This window comes from Centruroides sculpturatus, unplaced genomic scaffold (genome assembly GCF_000671375.1).
Source record: "Centruroides sculpturatus isolate CEXI.00-Female unplaced genomic scaffold, Cexi_2.0 scaffold574, whole genome shotgun sequence".
Taxonomy (NCBI): Eukaryota; Metazoa; Arthropoda; class Arachnida; order Scorpiones; family Buthidae; genus Centruroides; species Centruroides sculpturatus.
Window position 1 is genome coordinate 415,925 of NW_019384740.1, and position 22,867 is coordinate 438,791.

The 22,867-nt window shown below is 32.1% G+C and overlaps 2 protein-coding genes across 2 annotated transcripts in view; one reads left to right on the plus strand and one right to left on the minus strand.

Annotated features, from left to right (window-relative positions):
- Nucleotides 1-771: 771 nt before the first annotated feature.
- Nucleotides 772-22,609, plus strand: LOC111628361 (estrogen sulfotransferase-like). Its single transcript, XM_023372130.1, has 7 exons — nt 772-883; nt 14,178-14,571; nt 14,648-14,859; nt 14,926-15,052; nt 15,125-15,219; nt 16,787-16,970; nt 22,445-22,609. Exons 2-7 carry the CDS (start codon nt 14,184-14,186, stop codon nt 22,570-22,572), a joined length of 1,134 nt encoding a protein of 377 aa, XP_023227898.1. The 5' UTR covers nt 772-883; nt 14,178-14,183; the 3' UTR covers nt 22,573-22,609.
- LOC111628359 (glutamine-dependent NAD(+) synthetase-like) overlaps nt 22,584-22,867 on the minus strand; it is a 29,618-nt gene continuing 29,334 nt past the window's right edge. The window contains exon 20 of the mRNA XM_023372128.1: nt 22,584-22,842. Coding sequence (XP_023227896.1) covers nt 22,645-22,842 — 198 coding nt within the window. The 3' untranslated portion in view covers nt 22,584-22,644. The remainder of the gene's footprint in view (nt 22,843-22,867) is intronic.

Below are 22,867 nucleotides of genomic sequence, written 5' to 3' on the forward strand. Positions count from 1 at the left end.
CTCCGTGGGCCGCAACTTGACACCCGGCGGGCCTCATGCGGCCAGCGGGCCTCGTGTTGGCCACCCCTGCTCTAACTCGTAAGATTATAAGGTGGGATTATGAATAAAATATATCAGGAGACTTTAAAAGTTATTTTTTCACTCTAAAAATGCTTCTGGAAATTTTTATTGGCTACGAACTTCTACAATTCCTTGATTCTCTTCAGATCTGTAAATAAGAAATTTGTAATACGGTGAAACTTCCATTAAGTTAACGGACATTCCCGAATAGCATACATCTCTACTTAATGGGCATTTTATCAATTTTTCGACCCTTCAAATAGGAAATCTATTAAATTTACCTTTAAATAGCGGAAACTCTAAATAAAGGACGCCTATTAATGCTGTTAAACATTGTTTTATTGTTGGAATTAAGCTCAAGGTACCGAGAAACCATAAAGTTTTTCCGAGTTATTCATTCATTTGACCGTAGTGCAGTGGTAACGAAGAAGAAAGTTAAAACAATTGCGACAACAGCGTTTATTGTGGTGAAAGTTTAAAGGTCGTGTTACGAAGGAGATTTGACGGCCACTTTAAATTGAAAGACTCCCTTGAATGGAGAATTGTATCACTGTATTCTTACACCACGCTTTTTAATTTTTAAAACTTCCGTGCGATAAGTAACTTCATTTCATCATGTTTTAGGTAACACGAATTAATTTAATTCTACTCAAAACATTAAGGTCGTACCGATTTTCGGTTTCGTTTAATTTTTACATGCGAAAATTATTATTAAGACTTTTGTGTAGACTTTAAATTATTTCTGCCATATTTTTTTGGCTATTATGATTCTGACGACAGATGGCGCCTGGAGAAAAGCAGACGACGAGGTGGAGTATCGTTGGTAAGAGAGAAGTTTCGTTATGGAATTTATTATCAATTTTTACATATAATTTAGATAATTTAACGAATATTTTCGATAATAATCACGTAAATAGCATTGTAAGCTCGGACTCCTATCAAATACTGTGCTTATATACAGTAAATATAAGATGCGTAGTTATCGAATAACTGCTCTTTCCATAGGAATTAATGCTATAATCAAACACAAAGTTTAGCAAATAATATTTAGTATTCGTTATATATTATATAAATTGCGTAATTCTCGTCTTAATATTTATAATAAATTTAATTTATTACTCAAATAGGTTCAAATGTAGCTGTGAGTGATGTGGTTGGGACTTTGAGAGCTGCAGACAGTGCCCATGAGTGTAAAAATGTCAAAAGAACTTCCTTAGACTTCTTTGCTTGTCTAGGGAGTTTTAAAATTCGCTGGGGGTTCAAACTCATTCAAAACTACAATTACACTCTTAAATATTTCATATTTTCTGTGTGGTATTAATGGTAATTGTTAGGTATGAGTTAAGTAAGGAGAGGTAATTGTTTTGTTATTACTTAAGGATAATTAGGTGAATTGTGACTAGTAGCAGTGGTTCTGGGATGATTTGGGGTGGGGAAGGCACTTTTGCTTTGTTTTTCCTTACAACAAATTTAGAGATTGGCACTGTGAGTGAGCACTGTAATGCGTGACTATGTATGGAATGAAGGTTGAGGAGAGTGACAGTGAATTTTGACTGATGTGGAGGATGGAGAATATGCAGTGGTATTGGTTCGTGCAAAAGTGCCCTTTCCCGTTTCGAATTTCCCTAGAACCACCGTCAATTGTCACATTTTACCTAATTACCTCCTAAGTAATTAAAAAAAGAGTACATACCCTTTCCCTAACTCATATCAATATTTTCTACTTGTTACTTTTTAAATTCATGCAGAGATGCATTTACTTGAGCATCTTTGGTTATAATTGTTATAATATGAATTCATTTGAGTTGTTAAATTATATATCTTAATGAAATACCTCTGTAATTCTTGTCTGGAAAGTCTGTTCATATATATTGTTGTTCCAATGCTCAATCCTAATTGCTCTTTCTAGAGTGTTACTGGTTTATGGAAACTATGATCTTTATTTCTGTTAATTGACTTCAGCATTTTTAAATTAGGTAAAATTGCAGCTTTGAATGAGATGGTTGGGCATGGTTTAGAGCTCTGATAAAGTCCTAACCACATCATTTGGATATGAATTTAACCTCAGATTGGTTTCCTATTGAGTTTCTGAAAATTTTATTCTAGAAGTATCCATTTCAGTTGGATTTTACATTTGAAGAGCTTCCTTAACAAATGTCTTACCTTGTATTTGGAGAGATGACTATGTACTTATTATTAATGTTACAAAATCTTTAATACCCCCATCAATTAAAATTAAAATGAATGAATTCTTTTAATTAGGATTTTTATACACTTTATTTCATTAGAACATTGAATTTTGATAACTGAACAAAGTCTACATCATACTAAAACCAAGAATTTTTAATGATGATAACAAATTTAATGTGTTGGTTTACTGCTTGTTGATTGATATAATGAGAACCATCACTAAGAAGCATAATCATATGTGTACAACTATCTTTTATATAAAAAAATGTAGTTATCCCTGAGAAAATAAAATAATAATATGGTATTTAGAGTAAATTATTGGTACAGAGAAAAAGAAGCCAAATAAATGCTATTCCATCCAGAAAAAATCTAATCAAGATTCTAAATAACAAAAGTAATATTAAAGAGATGAGTATCTGTGATGCAGAAATATGTGTAACTTTGCCTTGTTGCATTCTGATATGAAGTGCTCTTTCCACAAGACTTATTTGAAGAAAACAACATTAAGATTTCATAATTGTCAAATTACATCATTAGGATCCATTCTGCCATAAATTTTTAACCGGTCTCTTGAAGCAATTCAGAATTTTATGACAAAACAATGTAGCTGTGATACTAAAAATATCCCTGCAAGCTGTTGAAGAGACATGAATTCTGCATCATTGAGGTAATATCAAATACAATGAAACAAGAACTTCAGCTGACCATGCCTAAAGATACAATTATTTGAACATAGTGTAGTACACTATGTTTTAAGAGTTTGATACCTAAATACAAGGCAACTATATTGGATTTCTGTCAAGTGAAAATGATCAAGGATTTGAAAAGTTAATGCTATGACAGTAACATTAACATCTGAAACAAAAATCTTATTCAGTGACAAGAGGATATTTAATTTAGAGGTATGATTTATGTAAAACCACAATTTTTTTTCTGATATTTTTCTGGACGAAATCTTATGATTTGGAGAGCCTTCAGTTCTTGAAGTGAAATTGACCTTTACATCATTCGAAACAGACAGTACTGATCCCATATTTGCAATGCTTTAGAAGATTAAAGTTTACTTTTCAGCATGACAAAGTGTCAATAGAAATTAGTACAAGCATATATGTTTATAAAATCAGTGAAATTCTGATATGAAGTGACCAGCTTGTTCTCAAATTGCAATCTTACGGAAAATGTATGGGGAATTCTAGTGAGAAAAGTTAAATTATTTTGACCCAATTGAATTTGAATATTTTTGATTCATTCCTTTATTATCCCTGCTCTAAATAAGTACTCAATTTGCTGAATGAGCCAGACTGATTGATCAGAGTACAGTAGAGCGTAGTTTATCCAAATCAATTGGGGACTGGGATTGTTTGGAAAATCGATATTTCGGATAACCGATGATATACGAAAAAATATATTAACCTATCCTGTATTGAAATTTTTCTCCGTTGCGTGTCACTTTGCGTTGAATTTTCATCGATGTTAAACCTAACATAAACTTTTTAAAATAATAATCGTGGCTATTGTATTGTTAAAAATTATTTCTTTATTCTTTTACAAACAAAATTAATTTATTGAAAAATATAAAAACAAAAAAAATTATACTTCAGAAGTTAATCTAGTATCAAAAACATTTGATTCAGCACGATACACAGTCCTCAGAAAAACACCACACGAAAGTGCCATTGCTGCCAGCTAAAACACATTAACAAAAAAAAATATTGGAGTAGCCCAAGATATAGCCAAAGATTGCAGTCCCACAGCACTAGTGAAAATTTAAATTTGCCAACTGGAATGCTTTTGGATAAACGACGCTCTACTGCTGTGGTTCTTAACCTGTGGTCCCTGAAAGCACCCTAAGTGGTCTGTGAAGTCATCCTAAAATTATTGAATAAATGATGATGATTCAAGCATTGGCTGCTAAAACGTTCCTTGAATACTTTGCTATTACGATGAAAACAGCTATAAAAGTAGTGAACTTCATTAAAAGGAGTGCACTTAATACTCGTCTCTTCAAAAAATTATGCAGTGATATGAACTCTGAACATGAAACGCTACTTTTTCACACCGAAGTGTGATGGCTTTCCAAAAGAAATATGCTGTCAGGGTTGTATGAACTGAGAGAAGAAGTAAAATTATTTTTAACTAATAAGGAAAACAAAGAGTTGCTGTCTGAGTTCTGTCAGTTCAAATTTCAAATACATTTTGTTTATTTAATGGAATTTTTTTTGCACAATTAAATAAATTGAACCTTCAACTGCAAGGGTCAGGAAATATGAAATTGGAAGGCACTAGCAATATATTTGCATTTGAAGATAAAATCAGTGCATTTATCACTAAAATTGACCTATGGATCAGCAAAGTCAAAAGAGAGAATTTTTCTGCGTTTGATACATTGAACCCAATTATTGACGGACAGTGTGCTGAGATTAAAGGACAAATACAAAAGAATATTACATTCCATTTGCAAAATTTGAAAAATGAATTCAATCACTATTTTCCTGACTGCAAGGACAAAGGTATTCGGAAACTGATTTGCAATCCTTTCATAGTCAACATTTCTGAGGTGCCAGATGAAATACAAGAAGAGTTAATTGAAATGCAACACGATAGTAACTGCAAGGATACATTCGAGACAGGAATTAATGTTGAAGATTTTTGGAGCCAAAAAGCTATTGCTTTCCCTAAAATTCGAGAAATTGCTTTATGGTACCTAACTTTATTTCCAACCCCATATTTATGCGAGCAAGAATTCTCAGTGCTTTTGATAATTAAAAATAAACATCGAAATCAGTTGGATGCCAGTGCCGACATGCGTTTGGCTTTGAGTAGCACTGAACCAAGAATTCAGCAGTTGGTAAACAGTATGAAGTCACAAAAATAGCACTAAAATAATATAATTAATGTAACATTTTCACAAATAATAATACTCTTGGTTCCAAATAATTTTATACATGTTTAATTTATAGAACAACCTTATAAGAATCTATATTACTGCCAAATAGCTCATGGTCCATGGCAAGACAAAAATTTTGATAAATGGTCCCTCATCACTAAAAGGTTAAGAACCACTGCTCTACTGTATACTGAATTTATTGTTAATTTAAATAATAGCTAGGGGCACCCCTAATGGCCATTTTTGGCATATAGTAACAGAAAGAAAGAATCCAGTTTTTCAGCTTTATATAGTTAGATTGGATATTTTTTGGTACATTTGATCCTGTTTTAGACTTTCATCTTCATCTTTCCTATAGTTTCTAATGAGATTGGCAAAGCTTCTGGTATAGTTGGTATTAAATTTTAATTTGATTGAGTTCAATTAAATGTAAGAATATATTGTCATACTTGGAGATTTCATTTAATAATCCAAATAGGTGTAATCCAGAATTCTTCCAGTGAATTTTCACAATTTTGAATTACATCTATTTATAAATGGAATGATAGGATGATAATTTGCTGTTATCATACTATTTCTCTTTTGTTGGGCTGCAATTTGAAAAAATTGTAGACCTACAAATGTCTTTCTTTAATCTTTGAGAACGGAGCTAGTTAGATAAAAGATGAGACCAGATATATTAACCTTATGGGAAGGAGGTCCTGATTAACTATATATAAACTTCTGATGCAAACTGGAAGTCATGTTATTTTGATTCAAAAATTTTCCCCTGAAAGGAGTTAGATAGATGACTGGCATGACTCTATTGCCAATGGAAAAGTATGATGTACAGGGACAAGCCACTACTGAGTTGAAGTGGAGAGCATATATGTTAAGTTAAATAAATTAAACATATGATAATTTCAGTCTGGCATTGTGATGATGTCACAATAAATAATTGCTCGTTTGTTGTTGGAAAATTGCTCACTGTCATTCAGAATAAATTCCCACCTAAATGCTGTGAATTCAGTAATAATATATCAGAAAATCAAGCAGGATTCCAGAACAACTACACTGTAGGTGTTGTTAAATTTTAATTTAAAAAAATACTGCTTATTTGGTGGCTGCTTTCAAGTTAGTGAAATTTGCATCATGGTATTTTGCAGCAGTGCCTCAGAAAAAGGTTTATATTCTTTGTTAACATGTGAAACTGATGCTATTATCAAGTATCACTAGTGAAGAACGATAACTTATAAGATCCTAGTGTTCAAGTTACAAAGATAAAAATTAGATTACATGTATTTATTTCATTTTTTAGATGACATGATGAGGTTTACAGAATGTGAGAGTTATTGGGAGTCAAGTTTCCAAGACACTATTGTACCAAGCAATTTGCTAGATTTTTTTTATCAGGCTATATTTGTGCTAATTAATGATCTAAAACAAAGTAGTGTGTCTTGAGATAGGTAATTAAACTGCCATCTCTTGATAAATTTAAGAATTGTAAATAAATAGACTTATTTTTTTGATGTTTGCAATTACATTATACATTATACATACATATACAAACAAAATTATGGTTTTTAAACATATGATGATTTTGCAAGAATGAAAGCAACAATTTTATGAATACTATAACCCAGTAAAATTATTGAAAAGTATTAAATGTCTGATTTTTATGTAGGAATAATGATTAATTGCTCAGGTAAGATTACATGCAAAGCAGTCATTATTATTATTATTATTATTATTATTGTGTGGGTTTAGTGGGTTATACTCGGTACACACCGGTGGCTGTGTACTATGCCGGACCAGAGTCAAGGCATAGCAACCAAAACAAAACTAAAATTAATTAGAAAAAAATATATATTCTCTAAATTTTGAAGTATTGTATTGTTTGTTACAAGTAACCAAACAAAAAGAAAAAAATGGGAACATGTCATTATTTTGTGTGGCGTATAAGCATTTAAGATTAAAATATTATTATTCAGATATTATATGAAACACTATTATTATATACTTAAATTTAGAAACAAATTTGACTTAATACAATATATTTGTTTTAGCAGTGATGAAAAATTCACAATTTATCAAATTGCTAAATACAATAAATCAAATTGCTAAATACAATAAATCAAATTGCTACACAATAAATAAAATAACAACCAAATTCTGCTTTATTGGAACTTGCTCTGTTTTTGAACAGATTTAGGCTATTTAGACAATTTCTTTTGTATCTGCTGATGATAGGATTGGTTGCCTATAGTATTAGGAAGCATGCTACTTGTTGTGAGTGAGATTCCCAATAAAGCACTTGTCTGTGAAGGTTTTTATGTTTACTATATTTACAAGAAATCAGTTAGAATTAATTCTTGTTCTCTAATTGGAATATTACTCTAGCACAAGGGTTGCCAAAGTGGTCGATATTGACCCCCTGGGGTTGATGCAACATCATTGGGGGGTCAATGCAGCTAAGGGTGACAACCCTTTTTTTTTTCTCGTACACTTACACTTGTAATAAAACTTTACAGTGAGTGTCAATGTGAGGTTTTGGAAAGTGGTTGGGGGTCGATGGTTAAAAAAGTTTGGCGACCCCTGCTCTAGCACATGCCTTTTATTATTTCCTGTCTATTTTAATAATAAAAGGCATGTGTTGATACAGAGCAATAAATATGATCTGAAAAAATGCAGTTTGATTACAATTATATAAGATATCATTCTGCAATAGTACAGAATAAGTCATTAGACATATCTAGAGGTAATGGATGGCTGCTGTCGGTTAGACGAAACCTGGCCGTCTTTCTCCATCCATTTCGATCTCCACAAAGACTGTCTTTGTCTTTATCAGAAGGAGGTAAATGTGAATTAGTTAAGTCCACAACCACATTTTAAACTAAAACAATATTTATTCACAACAATCTTATGAGTACACTTGAGAGAGAGCTACACGTGCTCATGGCAGCGATCACCCGACAAGAAGAAGCAACAATACCCAGAATCCTCTGTGGGAAAAAACTCTTGTCCCCGTTTTTCAGTCCAGGATTCTCAGGGAACTCCTAGACGAGTGGCGCCATCTCACAAGTCCGTGATGGTCGCCGCATATCTTTAAAATCCAAACATTTTAATAAGACTATTATTTGATAGGGAACGTACTGTATTTTACATGTAATGTTAGAAAATTTAATATATTTTTATCTTGTCTTTGACATTGAAGTTTGTTACACCCTTTCAACACTATTTATAGTTAGTGGAATAGTAAAATTATGATATTGGGTTCATTAACAACACTACTTGATACAACTTTTATCTTGATGGAAATAAAGGTGGTTTCTTTTCAGCTTAGATGCCATCATTTCAGAAATTGACAAGAAAATGTCATATCACGTCAATTTTCAGATAGCTGATATAATGACTTCAATATCTGCACATATACTGATATAAAGTAGATGATGTAACACCACCTAGATTAGAAACTATTAGTACAGAAAGCACTTTCAATGAAGTAAAACAAGCAACTGAAACTGATATCCCATGGTACTCACGTGTGGAAATGGTAAGCTAAAAATTGCCATTCCATCTTTTGGTGATGGCAAAAGTTGAAATTTTTCAACTTCGTATTCTTTTGACTTTGGTGGCAAAAGTGATGTCATTTTGCCATTCCGTCGTCCATTTCCATGCGAGTACCAGGCTTAAGGCAGCATTTCTCAACCTTCATTAACCTTTGACCCAAGCTTAATATTGTTCTGTGGCCCTCCATAATAATAGCACACTTTGATAGATTTTGCATTGCAGATGTCATTTTTATTGTTAAATTATGTATATTTTCAGCCTTCAAATTCGAAACTTCTGTACATATAGCATTATTATATGTAATTGTTATATTTTGAAATGCTTAAAATTTAGTGTGGAGCTAAACTTATGCCAATTTCTGAGGTGAACGAATGATGGTGCAAAGTTGAAGTTTTACAGTACAGTATATGCACTAAAATATTTTAATAGTAAATATCCTTCTATAAAAAATAAGTTTATTGCATGTAGATTTAAAGTGATATATGTGTGTNTATAAAACACATTAACAAAAAAAAATATTGGAGTAGCCCAAGATATAGCCAAAGATTGCAGTCCCACAGCACTAGTGAAAATTTAAATTTGCCAACTGGAATGCTTTTGGATAAACGACGCTCTACTGCTGTGGTTCTTAACCTGTGGTCCCTGAAAGCACCCTAAGTGGTCTGTGAAGTCATCCTAAAATTATTGAATAAATGATGATGATTCAAGCATTGGCTGCTAAAACGTTCCTTGAATACTTTGCTATTACGATGAAAACAGCTATAAAAGTAGTGAACTTCATTAAAAGGAGTGCACTTAATACTCGTCTCTTCAAAAAATTATGCAGTGATATGAACTCTGAACATGAAACGCTACTTTTTCACACCGAAGTGTGATGGCTTTCCAAAAGAAATATGCTGTCGGGGTTGTANTAAAATTAATTAGAAAAAAATATATATTCTCTAAATTTTGAAGTATTGTATTGTTTGTTACAAGTAACCAAACAAAAAGAAAAAAATGGGAACATGTCATTATTTTGTGTGGCGTATAAGCATTTAAGATTAAAATATTATTATTCAGATATTATATGAAACACTATTATTATATACTTAAATTTAGAAACAAATTTGACTTAATACAATATATTTGTTTTAGCAGTGATGAAAAATTCACAATTTATCAAATTGCTAAATACAATAAATCAAATTGCTAAATACAATAAATCAAATTGCTACACAATAAATAAAATAACAACCAAATTCTGCTTTATTGGAACTTGCTCTGTTTTTGAACAGATTTAGGCTATTTAGACAATTTCTTTTGTATCTGCTGATGATAGGATTGGTTGCCTATAGTATTAGGAAGCATGCTACTTGTTGTGAGTGAGATTCCCAATAAAGCACTTGTCTGTGAAGGTTTTTATGTTTACTATATTTACAAGAAATAAGTTAGAATTAATTCTTGTTCTCTAATTGGAATATTACTCTAGCACAAGGGTTGCCAAAGTGGTCGATATTGACCCCCTGGGGTTGATGCAACATCATTGGGGGGTCAATGCAGCTAAGGGTGACAACCCTTTTTTTTTTCTCGTACACTTACACTTGTAATAAAACTTTACAGTGAGTGTCAATGTGAGGTTTTGGAAAGTGGTTGGGGGTCGATGGTTAAAAAAGTTTGGCGACCCCTGCTCTAGCACATGCCTTTTATTATTTCCTGTCTATTTTAATAATAAAAGGCATGTGTTGATACAGAGCAATAAATATGATCTGAAAAAATGCAGTTTGATTACAATTATATAAGATATCATTCTGCAATAGTACAGAATAAGTCATTAGACATATCTAGAGGTAATGGATGGCTGCTGTCGGTTAGACGAAACCTGGCCGTCTTTCTCCATCCATTTCGATCTCCACAAAGACTGTCTTTGTCTTTATCAGAAGGAGGTAAATGTGAATTAGTTAAGTCCACAACCACATTTTAAACTAAAACAATATTTATTCACAACAATCTTATGAGTACACTTGAGAGAGAGCTACACGTGCTCATGGCAGCGATCACCCGACAAGAAGAAGCAACAATACCCAGAATCCTCTGTGGGAAAAAACTCTTGTCCCCGTTTTTCAGTCCAGGATTCTCAGGGAACTCCTAGACGAGTGGCGCCATCTCACAAGTCCGTGATGGTCGCCGCATATCTTTAAAATCCAAACATTTTAATAAGACTATTATTTGATAGGGAACGTACTGTATTTTACATGTAATGTTAGAAAATTTAATATATTTTTATCTTGTCTTTGACATTGAAGTTTGTTACACCCTTTCAACACTATTTATAGTTAGTGGAATAGTAAAATTATGATATTGGGTTCATTAACAACACTACTTGATACAACTTTTATCTTGATTGAAATAAAGGTGGTTTCTTTTCAGCTTAGATGCCATCATTTCAGAAATTGACAAGAAAATGTCATATCACGTCAATTTTCAGATAGCTGATATAATGACTTCAATATCTGCACATATACTGATATAAAGTAGATGATGTAACACCACCTAGATTAGAAACTATTAGTACAGAAAGCACTTTCAATGAAGTAAAACAAGCAACTGAAACTGATATCCCATGGTACTCACGTGTGGAAATGGTAAGCTAAAAATTGCCATTCCATCTTTTGGTGATGGCAAAAGTTGAAATTTTTCAACTTCGTATTCTTTTGACTTTGGTGGCAAAAGTGATGTCATTTTGCCATTCCGTCGTCCATTTCCATGCGAGTACCAGGCTTAAGGCAGCATTTCTCAACCTTCATTAACCTTTGACCCAAGCTTAATATTGTTCTGTGGCCCTCCATAATAATAGCACACTTTGATAGATTTTGCATTGCAGATGTCATTTTTATTGTTAAATTATGTATATTTTCAGCCTTCAAATTTGAAACTTCTGTACATATAGCATTATTATATGTAATTGTTATATTTTGAAATGCTTAAAATTTAGTGTGGAGCTAAACTTATGCCAATTTCTGAGGTGAACGAATGATGGTGCAAAGTTGAAGTTTTACAGTACAGTATATGCACTAAAATATTTTAATAGTAAATATCCTTCTATAAAAAATAAGTTTATTGCATGTAGATTTAAAGTGATATATATGTGTGTTTCTTGTAAATAAAGACATATGTATCATCTAAAAAGAAATCAAACCAAACATTTTTGGTTCAAAATTTCATCATCAAGTTTACTTTGCCTTTTATTTAAGCATAATATTTTTATAATTTACTTATTGAAGTTTAATCATTTTCTTATAAATTTTTTATTAAAATATATATGATATGAAAATTACTGCGGTTCCCTTGACATGTTTTGCGGTCAAATATATGGAGAATATTATTTGTGCTTAAGAAAATAAAAACCTCATATAAATTATTAAGCCTTAAAGTTAGATATTTATTATTCAGGATAAGTCTGTTTTATATTGTAAAAAGTTTTTACAACTTTAAGTTGAAAAATTTGTATTGAAATACAAAGAAATTGTGTTTTCTTGTTTGACTCCACAACACACACAAATTCCTTTATTAAATTTAATCGATACTCATGTATTCTATATAGCTGAACTCTTGATCTTTTTTTAGATAAAAATGTATCAGAACATACTTCAAACATGCAGTCGCTCATTCATATGTCACAATAAATAATTGCTCGTTTGTTGTTGGAAAATTGCTCACTGTCATTCAGAATAAATTCCCACCTAAATGCTGTGAATTCAGTAATAATATATCAGAAAATCAAGCAGGATTCCAGAACAACTACACTGTAGGTGTTGTTAAATTTTAATTTAAAAAAATACTGCTTATTTGGTGGCTGCTTTCAAGTTAGTGAAATTTGCATCATGGTATTTTGCAGCAGTGCCTCAGAAAAAGGTTTATATTCTTTGTTAACATGTGAAACTGATGCTATTATCAAGTATCACTAGTGAAGAACGATAACTTATAAGATCCTAGTGTTCAAGTTACAAAGATAAAAATTAGATTACATGTATTTATTTCATTTTTTAGATGACATGATGAGGTTTACAGAATGTGAGAGTTATTGGGAGTCAAGTTTCCAAGACACTATTGTACCAAGCAATTTGCTAGATTTTTTTTATCAGGCTATATTTGTGCTAATTAATGATCTAAAACAAAGTAGTGTGTCTTGAGATAGGTAATTAAACTGCCATCTCTTGATAAATTTAAGAATTGTAAATAAATAGACTTATTTTTTTGATGTTTGCAATTACATTATACATTATACATACATATACAAACAAAATTATGGTTTTTAAACATATGATGATTTTGCAAGAATGAAAGCAACAATTTTATGAATACTATAACCCAGTAAAATTATTGAAAAGTATTAAATGTCTGATTTTTATGTAGGAATAATGATTAATTGCTCAGGTAAGATTACATGCAAAGCAGTCATTATTATTATTATTATTGTGTTGGGTTTAGTGGGTTATACTCGGTACACACCGGTGGCTGTGTACTATGCCGGACCAGAGTCAAGGCATAGCAACCAAAACAAAACTAAAATTAATTAGAAAAAAATATATATTCTCTAAATTTTGAAGTATTGTATTGTTTGTTACAAGTAACCAAACAAAAAGAAAAAAATGGGAACATGTCATTATTTTGTGTGGCGTATAAGCATTTAAGATTAAAATATTATTATTCAGATATTATATGAAACACTATTATTATATACTTAAATTTAGAAACAAATTTGACTTAATACAATATATTTGTTTTAGCAGTGATGAAAAATTCACAATTTATCAAATTGCTAAATACAATAAATCAAATTGCTAAATACAATAAATCAAATTGCTACACAATAAATAAAATAACAACCAAATTCTGCTTTATTGGAACTTGCTCTGTTTTTGAACAGATTTAGGCTATTTAGACAATTCCTTTTGTATCTGCTGATGATAGGATTGGTTGCCTATAGTATTAGGAAGCATGCTACTTGTTGTGAGTGAGATTCCCAATAAAGCACTTGTCTGTGAAGGTTTTTATGTTTACTATATTTACAAGAAATAAGTTAGAATTAATTCTTGTTCTCTAATTGGAATATTACTCTAGCACAAGGGTTGCCAAAGTGGTCGATATTGACCCCCTGGGGTTGATGCAACATCATTGGGGGGTCAATGCAGCTAAGGGTGACAACCCTTTTTTTTTTCTCGTACACTTACACTTGTAATAAAANTGCGGTCAAATATATGGAGAATATTATTTGTGCTTAAGAAAATAAAAACCTCATATAAATTATTAAGTCTTAAAGTTAAATATTTATTATTCAGGATAAGTCTGTTTTATATTATAAAAACTTTTTACTAGTTAAGTTGAAAAATTTGTATTGAAATACAAAGAAATTGTGTTTTCTTGTTTGACTCCACAACACACACAAATTCCTTTATTAAATTTAATCAATACTCATGTATTCTATATAGCTGAACTCTTGATCTTTTTTTAGATAAAAATGTATCAGAACATACTTCAAACATGCAGTCGCTCATTCATATACAGAAGACCCCTCGTTTATCTTCAGTGCCATCATATAAATGGAAGCGCTTATGAACACAAGAATTTAAAACCTATGAGACCGGTGAAATTATTATTCTCAACTGCCCTGTTTGGAGGAACGTTGATGACTGCCATGGTTTTGCGAAAGCGTCTTCGTAGAGACCTAGAAGACATTTATAGAGACTGTACAGTGCTACCCAAAGATCCTAATTATCGTCACAAAGTATTAACTTATTCTTATAAAAATTATATACTTCCCGAATTTGTCATTAAAAATATGAAAGAAATTCAGAAATTTGAAGTTAGAGACGACGACATTTTTGTTGTTGCTTTTCCAAAAACGGGTAACTTTTTATAGAAAACTTTAATCTTAAATGCTGAATTTGTAAATGAATGAAACTTGTAAAACTTATTCCCTAGGTACAACATGGCTTCAAGAATTAGTATATGTAATTTATAATAATGTAGATCTCAACAAAGCTGCTACTTCTAGTCTTGAAGATAGATTTCCATATTTAGAATTTATATATCCTGGGATATCTGCAGTTTCCAAGATGTCTTCTCCCAGATTCATTAAATCACATTTGCCATTTTCTCTTTTGCCTCAGGATATAAAAGAGAAATCTCCAAAGGTAATTTTTTTTTGTTATATATAATGCTTTAAATTATTTTTGAAATTTACCATTATCTCGTAACAGATATTTTATATTATTCGTAATCCAAAAGATGTGGCAGTGTCCTACTATCATTTTGTTTCTATGCTTACGATGACAGATTATATTGGACAATTTAAAGATTTCTTTGAGAGCTTTATTGAAGATAAAGGTATAATCCAATTTTAGTACTGTATAACTCATGAAGTGTTAAGTAAATACCTGTTGCCAATATTATTTATAGTTCCATATGGTCCCCTGTGGAGACATTACATGGAATTTTGGGAGCATCGAGACGACAATAATATATTTATTATAAGTTATGAAGATCTACAAAGAGTATGTCTGTCTAACTGAAATTTATTTTCATACAAGATGCATCCAGAAAGTAAATACCATTTGAGCATAGCATCTGCACAGATGGCACCAGTGATTGTTCAGGTCTGGAGTGGGAAATTGAATGCAGTTCTGACATTTGTTATCATACTTAAAAATTAGTGGCATTATCAATTTTCTTACTCATTTTCAAGTCCAAACTGTCTAATCTGTTAGCTAAAAACTTTCATCCAGTTCAAATTCATCAAGAGATTTGCAGTGTTATGGTGAAAAGGCAGTGACCAAGAATGATTAAAGCAGGAAGAACCAGCATGCATGATGATGAATGGAGTAGGTTTCTCTTGTTAATCACTGCTGACTTTCTAGTGCAGATGAATGGAAATAAGAAAATTAAATAAACATATGAGACAAGTGCATTTAAGAGTACATTACTTTTTAACATTGATTTTAAAGCCACAAGACCAATTTTTTATTCACAATTGCGAGTACTTTCGATAGTTTATGACTATTCTCTTCAGGCTGATTCGATTGAAATTGAACAAGGTTTTTATATTTAAATAAAATTCTAACATAATGGATAACACTTTAAATTTATTACATTTAAAAATGTGCACTTATGGAAAGTCTAATCGAATTAGCCGGAAGAAGATAGTCGTAAACGATCAAAACTATGTGCAATTGTGAATAAAATGTTGATTTTAATGCCACAAGACATAATGTTAAAAAGTAACATACTGTGAATGGAAAAATTTGAGAAATCTAATAAACAGAAAATTCAACATTTTTGAACTCCATGCATATTTTCCTAAAATTTCTCTCTCTCCTCCACAAATTGGCACAGACCATTTGCATTATCACAAGCTCTGCACAAGATGGATGTCAAAATAGTTGACAGATGACCACAGACTCAATGTACAGAAACTGTACTGACATTTTTGACAACTGTACTGTTATCAGAAGGATAGCAACAAGTTCTTGGCCCATATTTTGACAGAATATGTAACTTGGATTTCCTGTATGACACTAGAGAGCAAACAACAATCCATGCAATGGTAGCATATGGATTCTCTGCTACAATTTTTTGGAATCAACATGTTGTTCATGCGCAGAGGCCAAACGACAAATGCATCTGCCTACACCTACTGTGAAAGCCTACAAAAACTGTGGAGAACTACTCAGATCAAAGATGAAGTCTTGCATCTGGAGTCATTCTGCTGCAACATGCCAACTTCTGCAAAGACTCTGGCATCCATCCTACTGCCCAGATCTTGCATGTACAAACTTTCACACATTTCTTCCGTAATTTTTATCAGGAAAAATTCAATAGCAATAACACTGTGAAAGTTGGCTTGCAGAACTGATTTAACACACAGGTGACACACCTCTTTGCAGAATGAATTGTAAAGCTTGTGCATCACTATAACAAACATCTGTATCCAATATAATGTTAAGATAAAAGATATACCTTGAAAGCAAATCATCATTTCAATTTTTGCAAATGGTGCTTACTTTCTGGACATTGCTTGTATATTATCAATTACTTTCATTCATTTAAAACTTTTTTATGTAGGATATGAAAGGTTGTATAGAAAAAATTGCAACGTTTCTTGGAAAGTCTTTGAGTGAAGACGAAATAAATAGAATAAAGGATCATTGTTGTTTTATTAATATGTCTCAAAATCCATCTGTGAATTATGAACATTGGGAAAATCTTGGAATAAGGAAGAAAAATAGTGAGAAATTTATGCGGAAAGGTAAAGTATGCTGCTTTTTATATTTAAATATGAAAAATAAGCTTTCTTTGTGTTACCAAAAAAACATTCTCAAATTATCCATATTCTAATTAATACATATTCAAATTACCCATGAAAACATTCCAAAACCCAATCTTGTTCTCCAATATTTGTACATTCAAATTCTGGCAGTATATTGTATATATAAATAATAAACAACTCAAAGCCAGGTGCATATATAGAAATAACCAAAGGTTGCCTTAAATATCGGGCTATAATCTGGCTAATTAAATATATAAATTATTTTAAAGGGTAATGAGCCCTCAATAACTCCATAAACTCAAAACATTTTTTATTGTAAACAACTCCAAAAACTTCTATTAGCTTTTCATCATTTGTAGTGTTAAAAGCAGACATTCTTTTAGAAATATATTCTACAGGGAAGCTGAGGATCACCTTAAAAAGGTTGAAAACATTTTGAAGGTAACACTAAACTTTAGTCATTTTATTCTGTATTTAAATTTGGTTTCATGATAATAGTACAGTAATATGAAAAGAATGTATTTTTGTGATTGAAGAGGAATGTAGTCTTAAGTTATAGAAATAGTAAGATGATTGCTATTAAAACACATGTAGATTGTAGCCAATGTAACAATGCTGCCAGAGCTTTTTGACATTTTATATTATAAAAACATACAAGTACAGAAAGACTTTATTATATATTGCAAACCAATCTATTGTAAATCAGTAAAATTTGAAAGCTATTTAGATATTTGTGAACATGAAATTGCAGTGACGTACAAAAGCTTGTTTTCAACAACTAGGAAAAAAGGTTAATTTGTTTGTGTTGCATAGTTTAAGTTAAAGAAAGCATGTTACTTTTAACTTTTTAAACATTGTGTACGTTATAAATTCATGTGAGGAACCAACTGGGAACTTGACCTAATGTCCATTCCTCACCCCCATAGGACAATCTAGCAGTAGATAGCCAGTTAACTGAGCTATTGAAACAAATGAGGATGGGCTAGTGTTATAGGATTAACCAACCGTAATGGATCTCTTTAATAGTTAAAACTTTTAAGCATGGTAAAATAAATCAACGAAGTCATACTGGCTGGGATGTTGCCCAAGTAAAGGTCCCTGCTGTGTTGGTCAGGGAACCAGGACATTCAGTGCTAAATATGCTACTGGAATGCAAATCAGAGTTAGAAGTCTGAATGGAAAGGAAGTAGAGCTAGCTGAAGAGCTAGAAAACTATAATTTACAAATGGCAAGTATCACTGAAACTGAAGTTGGAGAGACAAGCCTAAACAATAGTTACAAGTTGATCTACTCAGAATGATGCTCAATGCAAGGAGGGTGTAGCCATAGCCTTTTTACATCTGCTATGGAAGCATATGTGAAAAGCATAGACCTATATTATTGTAGACAAGGACATTATCCATTTAGTTGAAGACAAAAGAATCTTTAGAGGTTTTGAAGTTGAAGTGATCATCATCTTGTACTGAGCAAATTAAAAACAGTTATCAATATTAGAAATACGAGATAAAAATGTAAAAAGATGCTTCAACAGATAATTTTTCTATCAGATCTTCCAAATGCCATTAAATACAGAAATATGGTTAATACCACAGCTAATAACATCTCCATTACTGAAATGGATTTAGAGGAGGAATGGTAAAAATAGTATGTGAGCAAGTTGTTTGCAAAGATTGGTCCACCATGGAGTTCTAACCTTTCTAAGAGGTTAGACAAGTAATACAAGAGAAGAAGGCAGCATATAAAAGATATCTGACAATCAAGACCATAAGCAACCTATTAGATTATAAAGCTAAATGTAAGACAGCTAAACAAATGCGATGGGGGAATTTTGGGACAAATAGAAAGCAAGTATGAAGAGGGGGACAAAATGTTCTGGCAATTAGTAAAGAATCTCAGAACTAGTGGAAAAATTGTAGCTAGAGGAATAAAGAATGATAAAGGTGAACTTATAACAGAAGAGAAAGATATTCTAGAAGTATGGAGAAAATACTTTGAACAGCTACTGAATGAAGGAACGACAAATTTAGGCAAACAAGAAAAAAGTACCGAAATTTTGAAATTATCAGATCCTATCTCGGTTATAGAAGTGGAAAAGCTGTCAGTGTAGACAATATCAGACCTGAGATGCTGGTCATTACAGAAGAGCTTTAATTGCATTAATTCAGGGGTCGGAATTAGCAGCTCTTTGAATGTAAACTCCAATTTCACCTCACCTCATTTCACCGAGCCTTATAACTTATGAATTTGAGATAGAGCCACCGAACAAACTTTGACTCACATGGCATACACTCTACCACTCTTTAGCCCATCCGCACGACCACACTTGTGTTGATTAATGAGTCGCATGCGAGTGGCAGCATTTGAAGCATATCTATATATACATAACCGTTGAACGCATGTCCGTCCGTGTAACGTTATGCCAAAAATGGCCACTTAAGGCACCCCTGTCGTATTTCGCACATTTAAATTAACAGTATAAATTATTATTCATTTGGCTAATAACAATATAAATAATTCAGTATATTTGTAATAGGAATTTATTATTGTCACAGAATGCCTGTAACACGCATGAGGGGGCATCTCTGGTGTGTGTTATATATGCGGCTCTCCGATAGTTTTGTTATACTGTTTCAATGACAATTTGGCTCTTCTCACTTGAGAAACTGCTGACCCCTGCACCAATACAAAAAATGAAAGTAAAACAGAATGTATGTATTAATTATAGACTCCTCAGTGTACCAGCTAAAATTTATGCCAGTATTTTACAAAAACAGGTCAGGTGAATAATTGAAAGTGACCTAGGAGAAGAACAGACAGGCTTTAGACCAGGGGTTGCCAAACATTTTTGATTGTTGATCCCCTACAACTTTTTGAAATCTCACATCGACCCCTACCAATCAAAACATTTGTTACAAAAATGATTAACTGACAATCAGTGAGATGGGTGAGCTTGATGATCCTTAGCAATATTTTGTTCAAAATTTACAAGTTGTAATTCCACATTCAACTTATTTCTCGGTTTGGTTAAGATGGAATTAACATGGCTGAAACCAGCTTCAACCAATATCACAGTTTTGTGTATTTTTCTGCTATATTTGTATTCGTCCAGAAATTGCTCAAATTTAAATTTTTAAAAAGCATTTTTGCTTTAAGGTCGGCGAATAATTCAATAAGTTCATCTTGCAAGTTGATGTAGACATTTTCGATTTGAGCAGCAAATGGTGCCATAATCCATTCTTGGATATCAATATTTTCTAAATCTTGAAATCACTGTACTATTAAATTCATTGAAACAATATTCAAAAACAAAATATATATAGTTATATCTGTGATTTTTAGTTTCAATTTTTCCATTGACTCCTACTTTAGATCAAATAGAGGATGCTAAGATCAAATATATTCACTAAGGCAATTGACAGAGAAAACTTGGGAATATAACAAGAAACTATACTTGGGATTCATTGGCCTGGAGAAGGCATTTGATAAGAGTGCCTAGAAGATTACTTTTTCAAGTTCTTAAGAAATATGGCATCAAGGCAATCTAAAGCTTGTGTAGGAACTGCAAATCAGCTGTAAGGATAGAAGGACAAATAAGCGACTGCCTCATCAACCCTGCTTTTACTTGGAACCAATGATAAAAATTGTGAATAATAAAGGGGACAATATACATGAATAATTTAATAAATGAATCAAAATTATTGGCAAACTTCATAAAAATTGGTTTTTACTCTATGCGGATGACATTGTCCTACTAAGCAATAAACCCTAGTACCTCCAGCAATCTTTAAATAATTTAGAGGAAAGTTGCAGAAATTTTGTTATGGCTATTAATAGAGAATCTTTCCATCTTTGCTAAAGTTAGGTTTGGAAATCAGCAGTAGATTAAGCAGGACAGGTCAGGCAGGAAGCAAATTGAGCAAATATATCCAGAACAAAAAATAAGTCATAAGACAAAAACTAGCTGTGTACAACAGTTTTTAAACTTATGTTGACATATGGTTCTGAGAGTTGGGTGAGAGAAATAAGGGAATTAACCAGAAATGAGAGTTTTTAGTAAAATAAGTGGTGTTAATAAATGGATACAGTGGCAACATAATAGATATTATCTTAGGGTTTTTTCCTCAGTCAAGAGTAAGCAAGACTAATCTGAGGTGGTTTGGCCCTGAGGAGAAGATTGAGTGGCCAAACAGATATTCAAAGCTAAAACCAGAGGGATGACCTACACGAAGGTGGATTGATAATGTTAAATTTCTTTCCTCTAAAGCAGTGTTTCTCAACCTCTAACGAATCGTCGCACTGTTACATATTATTGGTTTTAGTGAAGGGGTGCAATGATTCACTTCAAAATTCCGATGCAGAGGGCCAAGGCTAACACCAAATTCATACTGCATTGAATAGAGCAGTGATTAGTATAATGTTATTTTATTCGTTATATCGTACAATAATTAAACAAATATCTAATTATTCTTAATACAATGTTTTACTATATCGCCCATAAAATTGTTTTTCGCCCCCATTGACAAACACTGCTGTAAAGCCTGCTTAACTTTAGAAACTTCTATGTTGATAGGAGAGTTTGGAAAAAAGTACTGGATGGTAGTATAAAAGTTTGATTTTTTTTCACCATGTTTACCTGTACACTCTCTGGATTTCAGCTGGAATGGATGATGATAGTTTTATACTGCATAGTGTTAAAATCTAGTCATGGCTATTATTTGAATACTGTAGAGACCTTTGAATGTAGTCTTGTTACATTCTACGTCACATTCAAACAACACAGATTTTTTTTTCAGAATGATTTTGCTCTCCAATTAGATTTCTACTTGAGTTACATATAAATTCTATTCTGTGATGCATGTTTCAGAAATATTGTTTTACACTAATAATTATGATTTCTTTTTACCCATTAGATGTAGACTGTTGAAAGATTTTATAAAATTAATGATGTGCTTATTCTTATTTCGGTCAAGCAAATGCCATAGTTTGTGACTTGTGACTAGCCTAATATCAAGATCAAATATTTTACACTACTTTATACAGTGTTGTGAATTACAATTTACTTTATCATCATTTGTACAAAACACCTAATTTTTCTGTGCATGCCTTCTCTGTGAGAAGACAGAGTACATACAAAAGAAGCAGTGAGGCAAAAGCCATGGACGAAAGTGACTTCTATGCATATGTAGCTAGAACTATTTTTAAGATTATCAGCACAAAACTTTTCCTACTAATTTCTAGCCGTATTAACAGGAGTACAAACGTTTTCAGCCTTCTTAATAGGCCTTCCTCAGGTACACTGTGGAGCGTCAGTTAGAAGAAGTTTAAACACACACCACTCCACAGTGTACCCAAGGAAGGCCGAAAACGTTTGTACTCCTGTTAATACGGCTATAAATTAGTGGGAACGGTTTTGTGCTGAGAAAGTGCCTTCACCATTTTTTTTTCTTTTTTAGGTAAAGTGGGAGACTGGCAAAATTATTTCACCTCTGATATGAACGAAAGAATGGAGAAATGGATCGATGAACACTTCAAAAAAGATGGATTACAATTTTGTTACACATTAAATGATAATTTGCAGTAAGTTTCAGACAAATAAATAAAATGTGACTTAGGTGTAATAATGGGTTTTTAATTAGGTCCTAAAACTTTATATTCAGACGCGATGGACAAATGGATCCCAGTTTGCCAGGGCATTCGAAACCACCACTCCCATTCCGTAGTTACTAGGATGTTTTATTGGAAAACCTGACTGCGTATTCTCCTGCATAGATAAAATGTGACGCTTCTCTTCAATATTTGAGACAGTTTGCGAACGGTTGTCCATAAGTTTCAGGGATTGTAATTTTAGTACCTATAAAAGAAATTAACTAACTTCA

What these genes read in the sequence shown, in the direction of transcription:
- LOC111628361 (XM_023372130.1), top strand. Translation starts at nt 14,184, where the DNA reads ATGTATCAGAACATACTTCAAACATGCAGTCGCTCATTCATATACAGA. An exon ending in TAAAAGAGAAATCTCCAAAG is followed by an intron (nt 14,860 to 14,925) that starts GTAATTTTTTTT and finishes ATCTCGTAACAG; the next exon opens with ATATTTTATATTATTCGTAA. An exon ending in GAGCTTTATTGAAGATAAAG is followed by an intron (nt 15,053 to 15,124) that starts GTATAATCCAAT and finishes TATTATTTATAG; the next exon opens with TTCCATATGGTCCCCTGTGG.